Source organism: Vipera berus, assembly GCF_964194415.1.
Source record: "Vipera berus genome assembly, chromosome: 1".
NCBI classification, from domain to species: Eukaryota; Metazoa; Chordata; class Lepidosauria; order Squamata; family Viperidae; genus Vipera; species Vipera berus.
Genome location: NC_138202.1, coordinates 180,877,708 through 180,903,968, shown reverse-complemented (window position 1 = coordinate 180,903,968; position 26,261 = coordinate 180,877,708). Strand labels below are relative to the sequence as shown.

The 26,261-nt window shown below is 38.0% G+C and overlaps 1 protein-coding gene across 1 annotated transcript in view; it reads right to left on the bottom strand.

Moving 5' to 3' along the window:
* Positions 1-26,261, bottom strand: part of CPS1 (carbamoyl-phosphate synthase 1) — a gene marked incomplete at its 3' end in the record, with an annotated part of 181,118 nt that overhangs the window by 139,730 nt on the left and 15,127 nt on the right. The window contains exons 3-10 of the mRNA XM_081313498.1: positions 22,547-22,691; positions 21,915-22,004; positions 20,684-20,740; positions 19,549-19,641; positions 7,605-7,694; positions 5,997-6,125; positions 2,895-3,001; positions 423-564 (exon numbers count right to left, since the gene is read on the bottom strand). Coding sequence (XP_081169624.1) covers positions 423-564; positions 2,895-3,001; positions 5,997-6,125; positions 7,605-7,694; positions 19,549-19,641; positions 20,684-20,740; positions 21,915-22,004; positions 22,547-22,691 — 853 coding nt within the window. The remainder of the gene's footprint in view (positions 1-422; positions 565-2,894; positions 3,002-5,996; positions 6,126-7,604; positions 7,695-19,548; positions 19,642-20,683; positions 20,741-21,914; positions 22,005-22,546; positions 22,692-26,261) is intronic.

Genomic DNA, 26,261 nt, shown 5'->3' with positions numbered 1-26,261 from the left:
AGTGGGGTTTGGGTTGCAGTTTGGGCACTCGGTCTCTAAAAAGTTTGCTATCACTGCTGTATAAAATGCACCAAAGAGTTTTACTAGCTACAGAGGGATCACCACCATGCCTAGAAACATTTTTCCTCTCTCCCTTTCTAACATACATGCAGATGAATAGGAAGTCATATGCCTAGATACCATTTTGGATTTTTGACTGGTCCCTATAAAAGTCATGCCTTCTAACTTCTATACTGTATAATTCCAATATCATTTTCCAGTAATTCACCAAAGATAAATATTTCATTGAGAAGTGGGCAAAGAATCTTTAAGAATAATGGGATTGATAATCCAAGCAATATTGATGCCAGCTTGTTCTTTGATGAGCAGACATCCACCCTGTCTCATCAAATCCTTCAGATACCCAGAGAAAGAAGTCTTACCTCATTGGTTTGATCGTTTGCATTCACAAACAAAGGCTTCCAGCCAGAAGGGAGAGAGTTGCCATCAATTGCATATCCATGATTCTGAGCAGTAATGAAAGCTTGTCCATTTAAGACATTCACAACTGGCTGATTCTGTCCTCTGAAGAATCAGGGAGAGAAGGAATGGTTTGGTAAGGAAATCACATGTGGGAGTGAAAGGCAAGGGAAGATGATTACAGTTAATTGATATTTTGCCAAACTATGATTTGCAATTTTTTAAAAGTTTTCTTCCCTTTGTGAAAGAGCCTGTTTTATTATCTTATTCTCAAGTTGCTTGAGAATTTCTATAAAATTTCTTTTGAGTGCTGCTGTTGAGATTATTTCATTGGAGGAAGTGAAAGAAAATGGGATTATGTAAATCACACTAATTATTCTGAAGCATTCCTGTTTCTCACACTTTTTTGTCTCTGTGTGGGAGTGGTTTGGAATCATTGTTGACTCCTGGCGACTGCCTGGACTAGCCCCTGAAGTTTTCTTGGCAAGATTTTCAAAAGTGGTTTGCCCTTGCCTGCTTCCTAGGGCTGAGAGAGAGTGACTGGCCTAAAGTCACCCACTGGCTTTGTGACTAAGGTGAGTAGAATTAATGACTGCCTAACTTCTAACTTGATGCCTTAATCATGATGTCAAACTGGCTCTCCTGTTAAAAACTCCTTGGTGACATTTTCCCTTCCAAGAATGAAGCATGGGAAGCCAGGAAAGTTGCATAACCCTATAAAAATGGCTGCTCCCTGAGAAACAGGAGAGCACATGTTTCTTGTGGTGACTTTGATAAACAAAGGCCAAGAACATCACACTTCACATCTGAGAACTTTTCCATGTTGTCTTTTGAAATAAATTGTAGAAAGGAATTTTTATTTCAATAAATTGAATGAGAAATAGTACTATAGAATAAATATGCGGGAACATTTTTCTGCAGCAAAGCACTACATTTAATCATATTTAAAGACCAGAAATTCTGCTGTTTGCTACTACTCTGCAGGAAAAATGTTACAGCTAAGATAAAATTATTTCTCCACGTTATATTCTGGTCATTCGGTGTCTTTGCAATCTTTGTTAGTTTTCTTCCACAAGGCCAACACAATTAACCATGATAACTTTTAAATAAAACTAATTTCAGGGACATAATGGAAACCAACTACACAAGATCCATGAAATGAGCTTCTGAAATCATAGCAACTTCACTAGATGTCTTTTGCATGATTATTTGCTTTTGGCAGTGAAGGGGCCAATTGTTACTATGGCTACTGCACTGAATGGGGCAAGGGTAACTGCAAATACTACAGTTACTAAAATGGGTGGAGATTTTTAGCAAATGGCACTTGTCACTAAGTAAAACATATATTATAAAAGAAAAAGTGTTGTTCAAACTCTGCATCTTTTAAGTGCTCTTGGAACCCTTGTTTTGCCTCTGTATATCTATCATATGCTACTAGTTCTGTCCTCCAGCAGGTCTGTCTACTCTACTCTTACCACAGGAGAGAGTTTTGACAGAGAGTTTCAGGGATTTCTGTCTGGCCATTAAAAGATTGTCCTCATTTAATGGCCTTTTCCTCAGCAACTATCCAAAATTACAATGGTGTTGAATGAGGAAGCTTATGGTGGGTTCTTAGGTAAAGGTAAAGGTTCCCCCGCACATGCGTGCTAGTCGTTTCCAACTCTACGAGCTGGTGCTCATCTCTGTTTCAAAGCCAAAGAGCCAGCGCTTGTCCGAGGATGTCTCAGTGGTCATGTGGCTGGCATGACTAGATGCCAAGGGTGCACGGAACGCTGTTACCTTCCCACCGTAGTGGTCCCTATTTTTCTACTTGCATTTTTACGTGCTTTCGAACTGCTAGGTTGGCAGAAGCTGGGACGAATAACAGGCGCTCACTCTGTTACGTGGCACTCGGGATTCGACCCGCCAAACTGCCGACCTTCTGATCGACAAGCTCAGCGTCCTAACCCACTGAGCCACCACGTCCCTCATTGCAGTTATTGCATGATTGCAATTCAGGCACTTGGCAACCACTGGCAACTATGATAGTTACAGTGTTCCATAGTCAAATGATCACTGTGACTTTCACACAAAGTCCCCACAAGTCAATGGGGAAACCAGCAGGAAGTCACAAAAAGCACTTAATGACCACATGGGTTTCACCAACTGGAAACACAATCATGTGACATCAAGCTCTACAACTGCCTTGCTTAGCAATGGAATTCACATTCCCAATTACAATTGTTAATTGAGGACTACCTGTAACATAAAAGAATAGCAAGCATAGGCCAGACACCAACTTTGGAAGAAACTGCACGTAAGTAGCAAAAGACATGATTCTCATAAGATACATAAATACTTTGGCTGAGTTTCTCTCAAAAAAATTGGTGTTACATGATCATTAAAAACACTCCTGTCTCTTGGTTCTTGAACATGTGCACATATATGTCTCATACCTGTTTGCCATGGCCATTTTGTAGGATGTTGCCCCAGCTGCTAATCCAGTAATGAGATTCCCCATACTTGTTCCAAGCAAAGGCTCTTGGCGATCATTTTTAAGAACCTAGACAGGAAAGACTGCTATCAAAAATGAGCTTTCACCTGCTGAGATAACAAAAAAAATACTCTTTCTGGTTATAGGCAGTATTTTAAATTGATTTCTAAACAATTCCCTTTTTAAAATGATATTGCCAGCTTCGTCCGTGACAGTAATTTGCACATATTTAATAACTATGGAAAGGGAAATTGCATCAGGGCACCTTTTTTAGTTCAAAGAGAGGCAGAAAATCTGCCTCAAAGAAGGCTAGTCTTTCATGCATTTTCATGCAGTGGTCTTGTAGAGGCAGAAGAGCAAACAATCCTAATTTGAAGAGGGCTAGTTCTTGTGCCCCCCCCCACTATTGAAGTAGGATGCGAGAACTTGACATAAAAAAATGCATAGTATGTGAGATTATAAGTGATTGCAGTGTAAAGGTAAAGGTTCCCCTGCACATGCATGCTAGTCGTTTCCGACTCTAGGGACCGGTGCTCATCTCCGTTTCAAAGCCAAAGAGCCAGCGCTTGTCCGAGGATGTCTCAGTGGTCATGTGGCCGGCATGACGCCAAAGGCGCATGGAACGCTGTTACCTTCCCACCATAGTGGTCCCTATTTTTCTACTTGCATTTTTACGTGCTTTCTAACTGCTAGGTTCGCAGAAGCTGGGACGAGTAACAGGCGCTCACTCTGTTACGCGGCACTCGGGATTCGACCCGCCAAACTGCTGACCTTCTGATCGACAGGCTCAGCGTCCTAACCCACTGAGCAACCGCGTCCCTATGATTGCAGTGTAGTATCAGTTAATAAGATGTTTAGCAACCATTCAGATTAGAGTTTGTATTTTTTTACCATATTAATGCTACATATTTCAATCACTCTGCTTTCGTGTACATTTCAGTTGTTTAAAATTTTGTTTGCTTCTTTGGTCTGTTGAAAACAATTCTAGGAAAATACATTTTTGAAGATCATTTACTGTTCATTTGGTTCCAACTTTTTGTGGTTCAGTGGACATCAGTTTACCAGAACTATCTGTCAGTATAGTAACTGCTGTTTTGTCTTTTTCTACGCTTCTTGCCTTCTCTTAACCTCTTTTTATCTTATTAGCTCAATTATTAGTGCTTTCAAATACTTGTTCTTATTGTGATACAAGGTATTCTCAGCAATTTTCTCCAGCATCACAAGGCATTCATTCTTCCTTGATCACCCTTTCTGATGATCTGGTTTTCATATTTATATGTTAAAATCATAGCCTTGGCAATACAATTTTTGTTATTGTACTTTCTGGACACTTGAGTATTCTGACTATTTATCCAAGTAATAGAAGGTCATTTTTTCTTGTATATATTTCAATTGTTCAGAATGCTATTTGGTGATTATTATTATTCCACCTTCTTCTCTATCTACTTCTACTGGGCTGGCATTGCTTGCTGACATATTGTAATCTTATGTTATACTGACATACTGTAATCTAAATATGTTTAGCAGCATTCTAGCTTTTGTATTGTATTCTTTCCCCTTCAACAAAAAATTCCTTATCTGAGATCACTGATATTTTTCCCAGTAACATTAGCAGCACTTTCTATTTCTTCTAGTCTTATACTTCTTATGATATAGTCTGCACATAAATTAAATAAACATGCTGACAGCATGCAACCTTTAATACTCCTTTCAATATTTTGAACCATTTGCTCCATTCTAACTATTGCTTCCTAATCATCCTACAAATTCTTAAGTTGGCAAAAGAAATAGATTGTATGCTCATTTTTGAAGAGTTATTGCCAATTTGTTGTGGTCTATACAATCAAAAAACTTGAATAATCAGTAAAACAAAAACAGGTATTTAGGTTTTTTAATACCCCTTGTCTTTTCTATTATTCCTTCGATATTACCAATGTATTGCAATCATTTTCATATTCCTTTCCTTTTCCTAACATACAGTAAAAATAAAACAATAAAACAAAAAACATCTTCCCATATCTCATCTCATATCTATAAATAATTTTAACCCTCATCATCAAGAAAAAAATCCATTAAGATCTATCAGAAAAAACAGATTGAAAATTTTAATCTTTAATCCCTTTAAATATTGTCCCACAACTTAATTTCTTATCATTTTCTTTTCATCTCTTTTCAGAAACTCCTTCACAAGTTTAACAATTTCCTTCAATTTTTAAGAAGGAATGAGCATACTACTTTCTCTAAAACACCAAGAAATGTCTTCTACTCACATCTTATCTATAACCAAATCTTTAAACCTCAATCCTGGTCAAGAAAAACTCATTAAAAGCTGCTAGACAAAACATATATTTTAACCTTATTCAATTAAGCCAATTTTATATTTCTGCTTTTAAAATCATTTTAAAATGTTTATTCCTTTTAAGTAGTGTCTCAAAAGCTGATTTATTTTCATTTTCTCTTGATCTTTTCTCTGAAATTCTTTCATTATACATCTTCCTTGTAAGTCCAAGGTAAGTTATCCAGGTCATTCTTCTGAGTTTAACTCTACTTATCCAAGTCAGTCTTGTAATTTATTTATTTATTTATTTGTGTATCCCTTTTAGCTATTAAAACATCAACCGGTTTCATTTGTAAATCCTGTGTAACATCTTTGTCCATATCATTACTGTAGACTGTCATTTTTAAATCCCTATCCAAAACAGACTGATTCTCAGTTTTATTCTGCCTCCTTTTTAAAACCCATTTCTATCGTAGCACACAATCTTGAGAGAAAGTTCTGAGTATATTATTGCCAGATATTCTTGAATTCTTCCAGAGTTAAACTTTTCTCCATTTTGTATCTCTGGGTTTGTTCTTCTCTAATTATAATCTTTAGTTTTTTCTGGGTGTCTCTAATGACTTGTCTTCATGTCTCCTTTTATAGTGTTTTGCTCTAATCCACCACTTTCTTCATCTTTATTTCAAGGGTAGTATTTTAATGAAATGCAAATGAAGAAACAAACCATGGGCAATATAAGTCAACAGCATCATAAAAAAAACATTGGTTCCAATATATATTCTTTACCTTCCTGACATTTTCAATTAGTTCTGGTGCTTGGGTGGGATCACCAGGGCCTCCAGAAATGAAAAGTCCATCATAGTCCATTGAGGTAAAATCATGATTCCAAGGCACCAAATGAACTTCAGCACCTCTCTGACAACAAAAGAGGATGGATAGCATCAAGGGCTGTTAGGCAATTAACTAGATTATGTATGATGCAGCTAACAGGATACATTCGTGAGTCTGAATATGAGAAAAACCCATTCTAACACAGCCCACTTAGATTTGGCTGGTTGCAAGTAAATGGGAAAAAGGAGAGTTTCTCTCTTTATTCTTAATCACTGTGGTTGTCTCTGAAAATGAAGTATAAATAATTGAATGTCATATTCACCTTTAGAGATAACCACAGTATTAAATAGTATCCCACTACTACAGCATTTCTCCATAAATACTTCTTGATTAACTATATACTAGAGGTACGGGTTAAATATATACGAAGAGGTAGTTTAATATGGGTTTAATATATATTTAATTGTCCTCATTTAGCAACCACTATTGGGACTGGCAATTCAGTAATTAGGCAAAGCAGTAGCTAAGTGAAACTGTGAGGGTACTCATGATTTTACTCCAGTTTTCCTTTGCTTTGCAGGCCTGAAAAGGTCATCCATATGAGGATTGGCATCAAAGTTGGTTGTGAAACCAAAGATTGACTTCATCACCATTGTAACTGCAAACAGTCTAAGGTAGTTGCTGAACAAGGTCTAGCTGTATTGTATTTAAAATAAAGTCTTTAAAATAAATATTAATCTTGCAAGTTTGTTTTCAGGATAAAATAAAGTGAAAACACATATAAGTATGAGCCCCTCATATAAGCACATCTCTGTAGTGGTCGCAGTTGTTGGCTTTCTCAGTATGGTCACCCATCATGAGAAGACTCCTTCTCTTCCCCATTAATGTGTGCATATGCACATACAAATACACACACATTCAAACATCAGTAGATTTTATCAACTCCAATAAGTTTTTAATATGTCAGTGTCAGCATTTCAGATTGCTGCAACATCAATAAAATGCTGTTTGGGAAATTAGCAAGCCGGGCTTTCTAGTTAGTCCTGAACAAAGTAATAAACCCAGAGATACTGTCAATGCTGCTAACATCAGATGTTTTTGCTTTGATAACATATGGAGATGCAACCATTTTCCTTCTTAGGTTTTACTCTTAGAATTAAAGTTAGAATTAGATGATACTGGGGGAAAAGAGGAGGAATGTGCATGGGAGTTTAGCTAGACATAACAATACTGTAACTAGTGTGTGAACCAAGGTTATATGAATAAGAGATGATAAGAATTGGCAGGCTGGAGAACTGGAGGGAAAGCCTGCATTTCAAAATAATTGGAGAATGTGATTTATGACTGTAAATTAGAGGAGGGAATTGTGCTTTGATATTATGTGCTCAGGGGAGGGGAATTCAGATTTTGGCTTAGACTATGTAAGTGCCGATGTTATACTTCTTGAATAAAGATTCTTTAAGATAAACAATGCCTTGAAGTTCTTTGAAGAGTTTCATCTGTCAGAACCATGACAGATACATAAAAAAGAGTCAATATTTTTTAAGAAACATGTTGATTTACCTTTACTAGCAAACGAATAGCATTGTGCTTCAATCCACAATCCACAGCTACAATTTTGATTGGATTTCCTTTGCCATATATTCTGACCTCCTTCACATATGTTAGGAAAAAGAAAAACATTATTGTATGCTTTTTTGTTAACTAGAGATTTGCATCAGGTGCAGATAACTCACACCAAATAAATAAATAAAATTGTTGTTTAATTGTTTAAACTGGTTTCTTATGCCACCCAGAGTCACATTTATGAGATGGGTAGCTACTGATATATAAATTAGATGAACAAATAAAGAAGTTAGGACAGAGTCAACATTAATTCAAAGTGTTTGATTAATTTTGCTTTATCTGAATTACACCTAAATTTATCTGGTGTTTTTATTGACAATCAGTACTCTCTGAAAATCATCCTCTTCTGCAATGTAACATATATTCTCGTTCTCTTCTATTAAGAGGCTTATGGCATGCCACAGAGGATCCCCAGCAATGAAGCCTTAATTCAAAGACTGGAAGAATGAAGGCTTCCTCAGCCTGAGGAAGGTTGCCCTATTGTATATCTTGGGATGTAGCTCATGCTACAAACATATTGAGATGTCCTTTATACATACAGGTATAGATAGAGGTATAAATTAATCTCTTCCTTTAGTTGAATTTGACTCTCAGAAACAATACTGTAATGACTTGCTATTGTCTTCTTCTAGGGTTCACATCTGTATGGTTCCAATTAGTATCATCCCTGTAGTCTATTTGGCACAAAAGGGATGAGGAGATAGAGGAAGAAAAGCAGTAAAAATATTAGTAGTAGCAGACGCTACTGTGAGAAGCAGAAGTGATTTTCCCAGCATCCATTTCAATCTTTTTTTCATTTCATTACCTACTGAAATGCCCCAAAGATCTATGCAATTACAGAGGAAGGTAGCACTGAGAATGTCATATTTTAATATTTTAAACTGCTATCTTATCTTTTTAGCATGAATAATGAAAGTAGAGTCCTATTGGTTGAGAATGAGGAGCCATCTTCTCCAGATTTGTCTTCACTGGAATGGCTATGCAGATCCACTTCATGTGTAGAGAGGCTCCCTCTATCCTCTACTATAAATCCTTTCCAGATATTCAAACATACCATTTTTAAATTTAATTTATGTGAATTACCACTTCCTCAATCCAGAGCAGATTAAGAGAATAAAAAGCACAGTATGCACAATATTTAGCTACCATAACTAAAATACTGTGTGTAATGTATTGGCATTGTATATATAATTCACTTGCTTATGTTAACTGTTGATTAATGGTTGACCTACTTTCTGTATGTTGTAACGGTTACTGGGCTGAGCTAGACTTGCTGACTCCGGGCAGTTAAGTAGGTTTGGGGCGGGAAACTGCTCTTTCAAATCTATTGGTCACTGCTTAGAGGCCAATTGTATAAATAGCTATGCAGCAGCTATTAGCTTGTTTCTGTTATGTTCTGACTCTGAATAAACGTGTTGCTGTTTGAACACTTCATCTCTCTCAGTGCCTGCAAGAACCGAATACTTAACACTGGTGATGAAGGTGTGATGTGCTGCTTCATCATAAGAGCCTGAAGTCCCCCCCCTCGGTCTGCCTAGCAAGCCACCCTGGAGACCACCATGCCCTAAGGGCTTACACAGAAGCTAGCAGCACAAGGCAACACAAGAAACAAGCAATGAAGGCTACTCACCATGGTGAAAGTCAGAAAACTCAAAGAGTTTGACGTGACACACCCGGAGAGATGGGCGTCCTACATTTCCTGCATAGAAAACTACCTCTTCACCAACCAAATCGGCGAAGATGGGCTGAAGGCCGCGACCCTTCTCTGCATGTGCAGCCCAGCCACCTTCGATATTGCCGAGAACTCGGTTGCTCCCGCACCGCTCAAGTCCATCAGCTACATGGACTTCAAGAAAAAGCTTCGAGACCACTTCGAGCCAAAGTTATCCATGATAGCATGGAGGCACATCTTCAAGCAACGCGAACAACAACCCAACAAGTCAGCAACTGAGTTCATTTCAACTCTTCAGCAGGCGTCTCAACTATGTAACTTTGCCAATTTAGAAGAGAGACTAAGAGACCGCTTAGTCTGTGGACTCAGGAACCGAGAGTTCCAACAAGAACTCTTCGCTAAGGAGACTCTCTTGCTACAAATGGCCTTGAAGAGGTCATGGCAGATGAAACCACCGGAGGGGCTGTTAAGGCACTGTGGCCCTCCAAAAGCATGCCAAGCACCAAAGCCGTGCACCACGAGGACGCTGAGCGGACGGAAGACACTGACTCCGACTGCGAAGTCAACAAGCTTCAGAGGCACCAGGAGAAGGGACCGAGGCCTTCTGACAAGGCAGTCCCATTCCCTAGGTGCATGGGCTGCGGAGGCCACACCACTGCACGGAACACCATTTTCAGACAGCAACACTGGCGTGTGGAAAACCAGGCCAAATTGCTGCCGTCTGCCGAGGTCGCCAGCGGGACCGTCAGCAGGAAGATTCATTCAGGAAACGTACCAGGCCCCTGGGACAACAAGTAGGGTTCTACTCCAGTCATAGGAGCATGTTTCACACTGGTGCCCATTGACCTCTTAAGCAGAAGCTTCGACTACAAATCGAGCTTCAGGGAGTTCCATGTAAAATGGAACTGGACACAGGCTCAGCTGTGTCCATCATCTCCATTGGAACCTTCCAGCATGTTTGCAGCCGCAGCAACAGATGGGTCAAACTTCGACCATCTAACATTTTACTCACAGACTTCCAGAACTTCTGAGTGATGGTCAAGGGCGAAGCCACATTAGCAGTGAATTTCAAGGGGTTTACAGGCCCACTAGGTTATTGTGGTGGAAGGCCAACGCACGAGCCTCATAGGACTCGATTGGTTTGATGCATTGGGCATTCAAGTAACCGGCATTCACCGGACACAGGCAGCAAATTTGTCTTCAGTATGCCAATAGTGTGCCCCTATTTCGATGATGTACTCATCACTGGGGAATCTACAGAGGTCCTGGCTGAACGGTTTAGAGCTGTCCTTCAGTTGAGTACAGTCAACTGAATTCTTGGGATTCCTCAACGATGCCAATGGCATCCATCCTGGAGAGTCAAAGCTGAAAGCGATTCAGCTGGCACCAAGCTCTAGGTCCAAAGAAAAGCTCCAAGCTTTCTTGGGTCTTCTAAATTTTTATCACGCATTCCTCCTCAATAAGGCCACAGTGGCAGAGCCATTACACTGGCTCTTAGACAAAAACAGTCAGTGGAAGTGGACAAATGTCCAAGAAAGGAGTTTTCAGGCAGTAAAATCATTGTTGTCCTCGAACTCGGTGCTCACACACTTTAATGAAAATCTACCAATTTGCATCATGTGTGATGCATCCCCATATGGGGTTGGGGCTGTGTTGAGCCATTTGTCAGCTGATGGGATACAGTCTCCCATCGCCTATTATTCGAGGACCCTGTCTTCGGCTGAGCACAATTACACACAGATTGACAAGGAGGCCTTGGCCATTGTGGCCGGGGTTAAAAAGTTCCATGATTATTTGTATGGCCGCCAATTCACAGTCTTCACTAACCACAAGCTCTTGCTATGATTATTCATTACAGACAGGCAGACACCTCTGTATCCCAGAATGTTGAGGTGGTCTATATTCCTTTCAGCCTATAGCTACAGGCTGGTTCACAAACCAGGCAAAGACATGGCCCATGCAGAAGGCCTTAGCAGATTGTCCTTGCCACACATGGAGCCAGATCCGGCTCTGGCTACACGTATTTTAACCATACAGGATTTGCCAGAGTTCCCTCTCCATGTGGGAGGCGTAGCTGCAGAGACAGCAGCTGACAAAATCCTTAGCCATGTACTGATGTGGGTTCACACAGGATGGCTTGAAAATAGCCCGGGGCCAGAGTTCCATTCTTTTATGGGAAAAAAGGAACTGTCAGCTCATAAGGGGTGTATCCTTTGGGGCAGTAGTTATAGTCCCCAGCTCACTCCAGCCCAGGGTTCTTCAGTCTCTGCACAAAGGCCATCCGGGAATAGTCTGGATGAAGGCACTGGCGAGGAGTTACCTTTGTTGGCCAGAGCTAGATAAAGCTATCGAGGCCCAAGTACCAGGGTGTTACACATGTCAACAATCCAGACCGGAGATGCCGCAGGCCCCTGTCCACTGATGGGAGGAAACACACACACCGTAGTCAAGAATCCATGTTGATTTTTCAGGGCCCTTTCAGGGACAGCTTTTTTAATAGTGGTCGATAGCCACTCTAAATGGCTGGAGGTGGTTCCAATTTCCACTATGACTACTGCTAGGACCATCCAGGTGCTGCAGAGACTATTTGCAACACATGGGCTTCCAGATGTCTTAGTCTCCGCCAATGGGGCCCAGTTCACTGCTTCAGAATTTCAGGCCTTCCTCAGGGCCAACCTCATAAGGCACGCCACATCGGCTCCCTTTCACCCATTGTCGAATGGTCAGGCAGAACGCATGGTCCACACGACCAAGGAATCCCTGAAATGAATTGTCTCTGGGGATTGGCACCACAGGCTGGCTGATTTTCTACTATGCCAGCACACAACACCCTGCACAGCCATGGGCAAAAGCCCAGCTGACCTTCGTTGGGGCAGGAGGTTGATCACTAAACTGGACAGGCTGCACCCCAACAGAGTCACAGAAGACACTTCACGGCCAAAGGTACCAAGAAGTTTACAAGTGGGTGACCGGGTGTGGGCCCTGAATTATAGGCAAGGGGCTTTGTGGGTGGCAGCAAAGATTGTTAAGGTGTCAGGACCACTCTCCTACGAGATGGTCCTGGAGATGGGTGCATCATTCACCTGCACATTGATCAGCTGTGTCAGTGGTTAGCAGATCAGTCACTGGCTCTGGACTCCCAAGAGGGTCAGACTCAGGATCTGTGGAACAGCAGTCCAACAGAGCAGTTTGCATGCTCTGAGAGAACTCTTGTGCATAGTGATGGGGAAATGGCCATAGAAGAATCCCCTCCTGACACACAAATGATGTCCCAGGACCCGGGCAGGCAAACTGAACTGAGAAGCAGCACAGTAGACTTTGCTACACAATTGGACTTTGGGGTGGGCCAACCGGGAATGGCCAACCAAAGGGACTTGAGTCACTTCGACTCAACTGAACTCCAGAGTCCTGGTCTACCCAGCCTGGCAGGCAAGCAGGTAGACTGGGAAATCTCTGTAACCCCCAGACATTTTGTACGGTCACGAAGCCTGCCTAAGTTATCTGCAAGATTATGTAAAACAAATGAGAGTTTGTGCTATCCAGGGGGAAGGGGTGTAATATACAGTATTGGCATTGTATGTACAATTTCCTTGCTTATGTTAACTTTTGATTAATGGTTGACCTACTTTCTGTATGTTGTAAATAAACCAGGGAAATGGTTAATATATAAATTAAGAAAAAGAAGAAAAAATGATACTGAAATGTCAAGAGGAAGATTTTGTATTAATAGATAATGTGACCATGCAAAAAGTATTTCATCAGTATTATTCTAATTTATATAAAGGACAATATATTCCTTTGGACAAAATATATTTGTAAAACCAAAATATATCAAGGATTTTGGAGAAACAAAGACAAATTATAAACAGACCTACAACAATAAGAGAAGTTTCTGAAGCAATGAAAAAGGATAAACCAGGAAAAGTACCTGGACCAAATGGATTATCAGATTTTCATTTTAAATGTTTTGAGGATGAACTTTTACTATCTCTACAAACTATGGTGAACTGTAGTTTCCAGGAGGAAAGATGCAAGAGACTTGGAAAGAGGCTAATATAGCAGTAATATTTAGAGAAACAAAATTTGACTTTTAACAAGTAATTACAGACCAATATCATTATTGAAAATGATTATAAGTTGTTCACAATGATTCTGGATAATAGATTGAAAATAATTCTGCAAGAATTTATTCATGAAGATCAATGTGGGTATTTACCTGTACTGCCACCACGTGGCTGTTTTGGGGAAATTACAATGTGGGCAGCCAGACCCCTCCTATCCTGTGATGTATTTCCTCTCCCCTCCCCTTTTCTGGGATGGACTTCCTCCTTCTTCATCTCTGGAGATGTTCATTCTCCATTACCAGCAGACATGTGATAACCAGCAGACATGTGCTTCAGATCCACGTGCAGACGCTGGGAGTTATTACCATCTTCTGACCTTGGAATACTGTACAATAGCTCCTAACTCACCTTATCATGCTGTAATCTATGCTACATGCAAATAAAGGTATTTCTGGATGATCAAGGTATTTCATGAGTTCAGCTATCTGAAGAGAACTGTTAATAGTGATAATATCATCAATCACAATACAGCAGCTTTGATTCAGAATAGTCAGAAGATGGTAATAACTTGGAATATGCTACAGGTGCTGTGCCTCATACGACCATTTTGCTAAAAATTGTAAAGCCTTTGTCAAGTGCACAGAATGCGATAGCAACAATCACAATACAGCTATGCATCCTGTTCCACTTCTAGGCAATCCACAGCAACCATATGTATCCAACCCCACTTCAAATTATGGCGGGGAGCAACATGGCAGGGAGCAACATAGCGGGGAGCAACAAACTGGGTTTTAGATTTACTCTTGGGGCTTGAATTTAATTTAATTGTTTTATTTGTTTTTAATTTTTTGTATTCATGGTTTTAACTGCCCTGTAAACCGCCCTGAGTCCTACGGGAATAGGGCGGTATACAAATCCAATAAAATAAAATAAATAATAAAATAAACCATATAAATAGCTGTGCAGCAGCTATTAGCTTCTGTTATGTTGTGACTCTGAATAAACTTGTTGCTGTTTGAACATTTTGTCTCACTCAATGCCTGCAAGAACCGAATACTTAACACTGAGTATTCCTCCTTTACATTTTTTTCCTTATCAACAACCCACCCACTTTATGCTCGGTTAGAACTTTTCTTGGCTCCAGTCAAAGTAGCTGTCTTTGCTACAGATAACAGGGTATGTAATTCAAGATATCTGGTGGGCACAAAGCTACAGAAGAGCCATATATCTCTTTTTACACATCAATGGCCATCATTTTATCACATCTTATATAGGAGATCTTCATGGAAATTATGTAATGTGTAAAAAACACAAAAAAATCCTTTTGAAAATCTTTTCTAAATCTACTGCCCAATGTTAATTTCACTGAGTTGCTGTCTTTCTAATATTAGGAGTAAAGTAAAGAATTCATTCTATCCTATTCTATGTTTTTGTTCATGTTTTAATAATCTTCTAATCATGATTGATTTAATTATAAATAGAATTCTGCTCTTTCAGGAACTTTGTGCAAAATTATCATCATCTGCTCAATGTTCACCTTTACTGCCCCCACATTGATATAGATCAATTGACAAATTATTGGTAGTTCCTAAAGCTGGCTATATTTTGTTTCTGTTCCAGCAATAAGCAAGTTAGCATTCCTCATCCTCATCAAATCCATTGGACCTAAGACAACTGATTTTAAGTGCACATTTTCCCAAAGTCCATGTCTGATCTACTGCTGAGCAAACTATTTTTATCTTTTTAATAACCACCTTTTAATCAGGCTCTTTTGGCATACCGATATTTCACAGCTGGGAGGCTTCATGAAAAGATGAAAATCTCCTAACCGAATCATTTCACAGGTGAATTACCACTATTCTGGAGGAAAATAGAAGTTTCTCAGAGGAAAAGAAAGAAGCAGACCAAAAGAGAACATGTGAACTAGTAAAGTGAAGTCCTGCCTGCAATTTAAATTTTGGGCCTCATCCAGAACTCTATTGCACTATACAATACTGAGCTTTCCAGTCCCCTCAATCTCCAACGTATCTGGAATGCCAAAGCTACATTGCCAGAGGAGGTCTCAATGATTCCCAGACAACAGCTACAGACTCATACATTTATAGTTCCTATTATGAGGAAAGAAGAGGTCTTATTGTGACAGTTCTGACATAATTTACATTTACATCTTTGGCTGCAATCTCTAGTTCCTTGGTATGCAGGAAATGGCACAAATGAACTTGCACCAGTAATGTCATGAACCTCTAAGAGATGCATTTAATGCAAGTTCAAAAAGATACCATACAACAGTCCTTTTTTCAAATGTTACTTAGTAAGGGATAACTACTGCCTGATGCAAAGAAACAGAAGGCTCTAAGATTTATCATTCCTGGTCTGTTCACACTGAGGTAAAACTTTCAGCCTTCCTATATGGGTAACCAGATTAAAAGGGGGGAAAAAGACACAGGCAAGCCTCTATCACATCTAACCTGACCTTCATTCATACTCTGTGGAAATAACCTCAGACCTTTGAAATGTCAAGGAAATTATTAAATTTACTGTAGTCCCCAGACTTTGAAAGTGCAGAAAAAGAAATAAGGAAAATTAAATAATTTGTTGCAGTTTCAATAAATTCTGACAAGAGTTGCCTATTGCCTCTTTGAAAATATTATTAGACTCTAAATAAAAAATCATAAATTATCATAAATTGATTTATGTGAAAACCATTTTTTGATTGAGAAGGTGCTGGGCTCAGTGGCCTTATAATTCTAAATTATAAATATAAACAAACAAAGATCATTGTGTGACAACACAGTGCTAGGCTGCATTAACAGAGGGACAGAATCAAGATCAAGTGAAGTACTAATACCACTTTACAATGCTTTGGTAAGGCCACACCTGGAATACTGCATCCAGTTTTGGTCACCATGATGTAAAAAAGATGTTGAGACTCTAGAAAGGGTACAGAGAAGAGCAACAAAGATGATTGGGGGACTGGAGGCTAAAACATATAGGGAACGGTTGCTGGAATTGGGTATGTGTAGTTTAACGAAGAGAAGGGTGAGGGGTGACATGATAGCAGTGTTCCAATATCTCAGGGGCTGCCACAAAGAAGAGGGAGTCAAGCTATTCTCCAAAGCAAACTAGTCAAGGAGAGAAGCAACCTAGAACTAAGGAGAAACTTCCTGACAGTTAAAACAATTAACCAGTGGAACAACCTGCCTCCAGAAGTGGTGAATGCTCTAACACTGGAAGTTTTTAAGAAGAGACTGGACAGCCATTTGCCTGAAATGGTATAGGGTTTCCTGCCTGAGCAGGGGTTTGGACTAGATGACCTCCAAGGTCCCTTCCAACTTAGTATTATTATTATTATTATTATTATTATTATTATTATTATTATTATTATTATTATTATTATTATTATTATTATTATTATTAATTGAAGAGCTTGGTTAATTGTCAGCTTTATTTGTGATGCTACATTATAACTCTATAAAATAAAGTTGTAAAGATAATGGGATTACAGGAATTCTGTTCATCTCACATCTACACCTGCTATTTTCAGTATCTTTTTGGCACTCATTCTTTGTACTGGCACAGATTATCAACAGCATCCACTTTTGGTGATAATTGATTCTGTGAATTAGTTAAAACTGGAACATATTTTTAGATCTCAAAGAATCTTCTTTTCATTTTATACCCTTTTAGTATTTTTTTAAAAGATACCAAATAGAATACTCATTTACCTGGCAAAAGAAATCAATTCTACATACAATTGTGAATATAATCCAGCTAGCCATTTGGCGAAACATTAAATTTATTCCCTCAGCTGTATATCCTACTGGATGAACTGAGCTTCTTTTCTGTCTAATATTCTGTCCAATACTCCTTCCAACATACTCATCTCTGGGTGCAATAGTCTTAAGGTTAAAAACAAGTATGAGGAGACCTCAAGTTCTTTAGGAGAATGGAAACAGGAGAAAGTGCCTTAGCTTTAAAAAATATATGAACAGGGACATTTCAGGTTCAATATAAACCTATAACTGAATACTCAGGTTGATTGTTCCTGAATGGGGCTTTTATCAGTAGTACTAAAGACGTGGGAACTAAACCATGGGCCTCACAAATGGCATCTTTGCCACTGGAAATGTCAAAGAAACCAGCTTGTTATCCCAGCTGTGCTTAGAAAATACATAATTTATGTTATACTTCTGTTTCATACAGCCGTATTTGCTTTACTTTGAAAAAATTCTGTCTCAGTCACAAAAATATATATTCAGAAAAGTTGAGGGCTAATTTAATTTCTGTCATGATAATGCAAAACGTATCACAGCTTAACGTTCACTTATATAAAGGATTTTGCTGCACAAGGTATATTGAATCAAAAGGGAAATTAATTGGAACAGGATTTGTTTTAATTCAGGAAAATTAAGTGAAAAATTACCAATTGGGATTGGAGATCTAATTAATTTAGGGTGATTTCATTGGGAAAATAATTAGCTTGTGTTCTGGAAAAAAATCTGCAATTATTTCAGATTTTGGATCTATACCTATAAATTTGTATTGTGCCACTCTTTCCCTTCTGAAAAATGTTCATCTCATTATGCCTGGCAGCACAGACCTTGGCAATAAGCCTCCCTTTTGCCATGCTGCCTTTTTCTAAGCTAACATAATGGGGAATAGTTCACACAAAATTGCAATTAGTAGTAATAGTCCTAGGACAAGGCAATCCTGTATATAAATTATTGCAATAAATAAACAAAATTGTGTTGCCTTTTCTAGTGAGTTTGGAAGGTTTTCTTAAGTCCATACTTTTATGCAAACAGAATTAATATTTGTAGTTCCAAAACTAATATAACAACATTATATTTTAGTTTTTGGCATATTTCATTACTTCAAAATCCACACAAAATTGTTTATTTACTAAATATTTCAGCATGTATATATTCCTTTCCCATGCTAGATCAATCTTCTAAGCAGGTGCATGAATAGATATAATTAAATCATATCCTCCCTAAATTCATGTGTAAGGCTGATTTTCCTTAGGATCATGCTTGCTTGCTTGCTTGCATGGTTCTTTATTTATTTCAGTTTATATGGCAACCCACTTCAAAACCATTACTCTGGGTGACTAATAACAATTAAAAATACCATAAACAATCACTTAACAATAAACACATAATTGGCAGCTGAGATAAAACAAATGAAATCATCAGATCAGCATCAGCTTAACCATTTCATAACCATAAACTACTTAGCTTATGTTAAACAGCTACTATAGAAACATCTGGAAAACCCTTATGAGGGCATCAAAGAACCATGCATTTGAATTTCCTTTTGCCCTATACATTCTCTCACTTAGTTAGTCTTGCACTGTCTTCAATGATTGCACAATTCAAGGGAGTCCAGAGTAATTGTCTTCAGAAGTGAAAGTTTTAGTAAAGTTTCATTTTATTTTTAAAAACAGTCTATTATTTAAAGTAGAAGTTTTGGCCCTTTTCACTGTGATAAATGTAATCAAATGGAAATTGGGGTTGACTTAATCTTTTTCTCTAACTTGGAAGTAATATTATACATGAAATTGTAAGCATGATTGTCAAGTACATTTTGAAGAGGCTTGGGAAAATGAGCCATTCTAGATTTATAGCATATAAAAACATGGGTATGGCATTCAGTAAGACATGCAATTTGAAGCAGAACATGAATAAAACCTATTATATTTCTTTTCAAACGAAACAGTGAATAAATAAAACAGAGAATGGTTCATCACAACAAAGACAAAACCCTCAGATTCAAAAGGTTTACCCTCCAACAGTTTTATAATTGTGCAATAATATCAGAAAAAGTTCTCTGTGAGATCTTCCCTTCATAGCCAAGTTATAAAGGAACTTGAAGCAATTCTCCCGCACTTCTGGGATGAAGATCATTCATTTTAGAGGAAACAAAGATCACAAACTGATAATAAGACCCTATGTCCTGGCCTTCTTTCCAAATTCGGCCTGTTGTAATCACATGATCATGAGGCCCTATGATGGTACTTGGCTCATCCCAAAAAATATACACAGCTTTCAAAATTCTCATCACCATGATAATCAAACTGAGTAGGACAACAGAAGGAACTGCTGTACTTCTTCTACAATGTCTCGAGTGAGAATAGAATCTTTACCTTTGTTGATACTTCAGCAATTAAGTTTTTCTTGTTTGGATCCAAAAATTTCACAGGCTGACCCTCAAATTCAATCTTTCCAAGAATAGTTCCCTGTTTAGTTAAAAAAATATTGTTATCAGATATCTAGGGACAAAGGACATTTTCATACCACTATCTTTCTACTTCCCAAACTTGCCAAATCAATTCTGTGATGATTCTACATTTCAAAGAAAACATCACCTTTGTCCCAGCCTCACATAAATCACAGCAAAGCCAGAAAAAAATTCTCAAAATCATCCAACATAAAGTAATTGCAATAATCCAAAGCTGGTTCCAAGTCACCACTAAGTGCTTATGTGAAGCACCCAAAATCTATTAAAAGACAAAATAGTTGTGTTACTAAATCTTTCTATATATTTTAAAAAAGTTAGACAACTGAAATAAGGAACAGAAATACTCTGTCACAGACAACACCATTCTGATTGATTTATCTCAAAATCCCAAATTCTTCAGATTTTTGGGGGGGGGAGTTGGGGGAGAAACCTATGGGGCTTAATGCCATCATGACCTGACTTGATATAATTCCCATGCCCCTTCCTTTGAGGAGAAGAAAAAATGATTTTGCCTTTAATTCTGTCCAAAAGCCCATTTATCTCTAGTTTTGAAAAAAACTAAAATGATCAAGAAACAGAAAAAACAATTCTGTTTTACAAGGTATAATGGATGTAGGTGAAAGAGTTCAACTCAGCTTAAACTGAGCAAGAACCACTTTGAATTTTAACGTTAAAAATCCTAGGTATGGTTTACCTCATATTTGAAGGAAATTTATGATTGTTATTTTCATGTGCTAAATTATTTCAGTTTAACCTTTTGAAGCATTTTTTTATCCTGGTGATTTCAGTTTTCAGATTTCAGTTTTCAAGGAAAAAGCAACTTGACAATTTAGCTCAGGAAAAGTATCAATAGAAAGAAAATATTTCCTCATGTCAACCTTTTTATTTTGCTTTTTACTTTAATATCCACTTAGAGAAGATTATGATTAAGTCAAAGGTTTGGGAGCTATTTTGTAGTTTTTATTTATCCAAAAATAATTTGGAATGTTTTGTTATAACAGCCCTCTACAGGGATTTTTCAATAACCTGGTTTTGTCTACCTTGTCTCGAATTATTTTAGAAAGCATCCTGGTGTCAATCCCATAAAGAGCTGGTATCTGAGGAAAAAAAGCAAATGCTAGCATATTAAAAATTAAAAATAGTAACTTCTGGTAATTAAATCTGATTATGGAAATTAATTCATTTATTACAAATATAATATAAATATAACACAAATAAAATTTCTACATATCATACTAAAATACCCAATCAGTGCTATATCTCGAATATTTTAAGTCCATTAATATTCAGTGAAAGGTGCTATCAAAGATGGACTTTCATATATTTTTTCAGTCATGGAAAAGAAATAACCCATCAGCTTAGAAATATTTAGGATGTGAACCCATATGATGACTAATAAATCAACAATGTCATAAAAACTAGACTTGAAACTGGCACAAATTTATCTCAGTCCTGTATAGTTTTACTTTCATTTGCTGTACAAACCAGTCAAAATAACATAACATCAACATGATCAGTAACACAAGGTTTTTTACTTGCCAGTATTTCTGTTAAAAAAAATCCTGGGAAATGCATTTCTTAGGGAAGGTAGGGTTTAAAGGGAAGTGTATTTTATAAAGCTAACTTTATAAATTCCCATCGCCCAGCACGCTCACACAGAGAAGGCCTCCTCAGGGTACCGTCGGCTAGACAATGTCGGCTTGCGACCCCCAGGGGAAGAGCCTTCTCTGTGGGAGCGCCAGCCCTGTGGAACCAACTCCCCCCTGAGCTTCGGATGGCCCAAGATCTCCAGTCCTTTCGACGCAGCCTCAAAACACTCCTTTTCCACCTGGCTGACCTGGACTGACAGGGATTTTAATTATGTTTACAATTTTAACTCTAATCTTTAATTTATTTCAATTTTAAATTTTAATTTACTGTACAGAGACCTTTAATTTTTGTTGTTGTTAGCTGCCCTGAGTCCCTCGGGAGATAGGGCGGGATATAAGTCCCATTAATAAATAAATAAATAAATAAATAAATAAATAAATAAATAAATAAATAAATAAATAAATAAACAAACTTGAACTGATAACACGTAAGTTCCATAATTTATCTTAAAGATTCTGGACTCAGAACCAGGAAAGATGTTGTAATGTCGAGCTATTTTCTTCCCCACTACTATAGAGAATACAAAAGAGATGTCTTCTTTGATTTCTATAATATAGTAAAATACAAATCACTACTAACATTATTTAAAAATATTTTCCACAGAAAATATATAAGCCTCACCTTTTCTTCTTTCAGCCATTCACCCAGAGACTTGACTGCCCGCCAGTGACTGTATTCACTGCTGTAGTCCAGCACCAGCAGGCCTGAAACCTGTGAAGAAAATGTGACTCTAAAACTGTTTTAAAAGTATTTTAAAATAACACTTGGCAGTAAAGGATTAATTCCAAGTCTGTTCTAAAGCAGGAGTCCCCAAACCTCCAGTACTGGGCCATGGCCTGTTGGGAACCAGGCTGCGCAAGCAGCGGGCAAGTGCACGAGTAAACAAAGCTGCATTTGCACAAACAATGTTCAGTTATTAATATAGTTGTTAAGTGAATCCAGCATCCCCATTAATTTTGCTTGTCTGAGGGTTGCAAAAGTTGATCAAATGACCCAAGATGCTGCAACTATTATAAATATATGCCAGTTGCCCAAGTGTCAGAATTTTGATCATGTGACCATGGGGATGCTGCAATGGTCATAAGGGTGAAAGATGGTCATAAGTCATTTTTTCACGCTGTTGTAATTTTGAGCAGTCACTAAATGAATGGCTGCAAGTCGAAAACTATTCATAATGCAGCCACCATTGGCACCACCAGGATTTTTTGTTTAAATCAGTTTTTGAATTAAGGGGTGGGGGTGGGGTTGCTTACCTTGATGCCATCAGATTCCAAATATCTACTGAGGCCAATTTCATCTGAAGCAGCTGTGTCAGGGACACCACCATTTCCTATGATGGGATTGACCAGTGTGAGAATCTGCCCATGGTAGCTGGGGTCAGTCAGACTTTCGGTGTATCTGGATTTAGCACAATAAGAAATTATTTTTCTAGATTAAAATCCACACAAAATTAATACTCCCTGCCAGACTAGCAGGCTGCAAGACAGAATATAAGAAATCAGACTAGCTGCTTTGTAAAACTGTTGATTTGGCTGGGAATATTAACACTTTCTAAATTGGAGACAGGAAGTTAAATATTGCCATTTGGGGCTATTAATTATGATAAATTGCATGATGAAAGAAATTGTAGTCAATTAATTGTCTGTGAACAATATCTACTTAAAGATTTGAAGGGAAAAAATCCCATTCAGTCTGATACAACATTTTGTGCAAGTGATAGCTACTAAGAAATGTTCCCCTCCAACTCATGAGATTCATTTGTATATGAATATATATATCACAGTGCTCAAAAATGAAATATTCTTGGTGTCTTTGCAAATGCACCAGCATTCTTCAGGATGATTTACACAAGCTAAATAGAATTTATTTCATTGTTATTTAAATTAGATATAATTGAACTACTATATTATTTCTCAAATATCAGCAAGTTGCAAGAGGCATTTTTATGGAAGGCAGACTTCCCTGTGAAAAGATGGATTGTTGCACACAAGAAAACACTTTAACTAATCCAGACTGGTAGTGGGCTGATATCAACAATTAAATGTGTTAATCAATTGAGAGAAATGATGTGTCAGATTAAACAATTGGCATGAAATATGTCAGACTATGATTTTGTAATTTTTGTTATATACAGATTTTGCCAATGACTAAAACAAATTACGTCCTTAGTTTTAATGAATGATTTTTGTAACCATAGAGGGTTATAATAAAGTAATACTGTTGAAGTTAGTTGGACAGTTTTGAAGTACATAAATTATTATTGCACACCTAATCTTCTATTAAGTTTGAATGCTTTTTTTACTAATTATAGCCACCAGACCAAGAGTTACTGAAATAAATACACAATTACATTTCTACTTTCAGTCTTTTACTATATTTCTGAAAAGTATTTCAGTAAAGCAAAAATCATTACAGAATATCATGTACCTATCAATACTCATTAAAATTTGCTGAATTTTTTTTTAAAACTTTTCAATAAAAAAAAAAAAAAAAATTTGCTGAATTTTGTATCTCCCTGCACTGATATGCTATGAAATCCAGTATTAAAAAAAACTATTAGGTCTCTATATTTGCAGGGAAAATCAGCCTTTTTGCTAGTGCAGGCCCCCAAAAATTGGCTAAATATTTTCCGAGTATTTATAATCTGAAGAGAGCAGGGAAACACAATGTCTTAAAGTATCACAGCTTGTTCCCAAGCTTGTGGCTTGTAACCATACTGGCAAAATACTAGTGGGAGACTTATGAGGCACAACTTACATATTCCTTAATAACTGCAGCCAGTTGTATAGTTAGAGTTATTTGAAATATATTGGTTTTAGCTTGCAGCCAACAAGGAAATCTCACAAGAAGAATTGACATATCTATTTGAATAAATGTGGTTTTATAATTTGTGGCTAGACCACATACCTCTCTATACTCCATTTTCTATGTTCTTCCTAATGGGGTTTGCTCTAGCCTTGGTATTAACACCCCATCATGTGCAGCCACATTAGGTTTATCCTACATGACTTCAATAGAGGTAATCCTTAACTTACAATCACAATTGAGACAAAAAATTTCCATTGCTAAGCAAGGCAGTTGTAAAGTGAGTTGTGTTCAATTTTATAGCCTTTTTTGTTATTGCCAAGTGAATCACTGCAGTTGTTAAGTGATTCATGTGGTCATTAAGCAAATCTGGCTCCCCCCATTGACTGTGCTTGTTGGAAGCTGGCTGGGAAGGTCACAAATGGCCCCAGGGTGCCGCAACCATTGTAAATACAGGCCAGTTGCCAAGCACCCAATTTTTGATCATGTGACTGTGGGGATGCTGCAACAGTCATAAGTGCTAAGACTAGACAACTAGACGCAAGGACAGTTTTTTCCCTTATGCCATCATTCTGCTAAACAACTAATTCCCACCACACTGTCTTATGCCCTGGGATGTCAAACCACCAAGTAGGGCTGTATTATTATTATCCTTCTCATCTTTCTGATTATCTATTCCTTTAGCATCTTATGACTATAACTTATAATTTATCTTGATTGCTTTTATTTATTATCCTGTAATGATTTATGTTGATTGCTTATTTAGTACCTATGTCTAGGGAGGACATGATGGCAGTATTCCAGTATTTGAGAGGTTGCCACAAAGAAGAGGGGGTCAAATTATTCTCCAAAGCACTAGAGGACAGGACAAGAAACAATGGTTGGAAACTGATCAAAGAGAGAAGCAACCTGGAATTAAGGAGAAACTTCCTAACAGTGAGGACAATTAACCAGTGGAACAGGCTGCCACCAGAAATTGTGGGCGCTTCATCACTGGAGGTTTTTACAAATAGACTGGACAATCACCTGTCTGAAATGGTATAGGATCTCCTGCTTGAGCAGGGGGCTTGACAAGAAGACCTCCAAGGTCCCTTCCAGCTGCATTTGGATTGATAGTTGTAACATTAAATGATCACAAATGGTTATAAGTTGAGGACTACCTATAGCACAGCATATATATTCTGCCAAACATGCTTTTCAACAGCTTGTGCAAGCTCAGCTGGCCATCCTCCAAATTGGCAGGGTGCACTTTCTCATAATCTTTGGAACTCTGTTATAGATTCCTATGAATTCAGTATGTTATGTACTAGGCTCTTAAAGTATACCACGTGGGTTGCTGGAGTAGCTAACGGCTCTCCAGCAACCCAGACTACAAATCTCCGGTGCTGCAATTGGCTATCTCCAGGCAGCAATGGTTGATTCAAACCTATTGGCTGCCACCTAGGGGCTAGACTATATATTGTGGCTAGTTGCAGCCTTTTCCCCAGTACAGTTTCTGCACGAAATAAACTATGAGTTACCTTGTACTCAGCTTCGCATCTTCATTCCTGTGCCAAAGAACCCGCTATTTAACACAGTGAATGGTTCATGAGAAGCTGCATGAAACTGAGATCCACTTTGGGGAGCAGAGGAACAAATGCATTTGAAAACAAGCTTATGCATAATTTGTAAACAGCATTTCTGCCAATGAACCATCATCTTGAAGGGAAATTAATCCTTCAGGTGCAACTTGGCAGTGGTGATGCAGCAAAATATATTACCCATCATCCATAACGGTAGAAAAATTAGTAGTGCTCTCCATCATTCTGATCTATATGAAATGGTTGTGAGCTGGCAGGTATATTAAAAGAAGTAGTATTTAGTATGTCAAAAAAGCACAAATAATTATTTTCAGATGCAAAACCTTGCAACCAAATTTATGTACTTCAGTGTAACTGCTACTGATCCCAGTGAGAATACTGAAGGCTCTTTATATGGTGGTGATTTCGCAGATAAGAAAACAGAGTTTGTGCAGAATGTGGCAGTGATGCTTTAATTATCTTCCCAAAGTGATCAAATGGTCTGCGTTTCCTTAAGTCGCAGTATTTTAAAAGTTCTGTTCCATCATGTATTTGTATCCCAGCTTTATTCTTACAAATATCTCAAGGTAGCAAACATAATCAA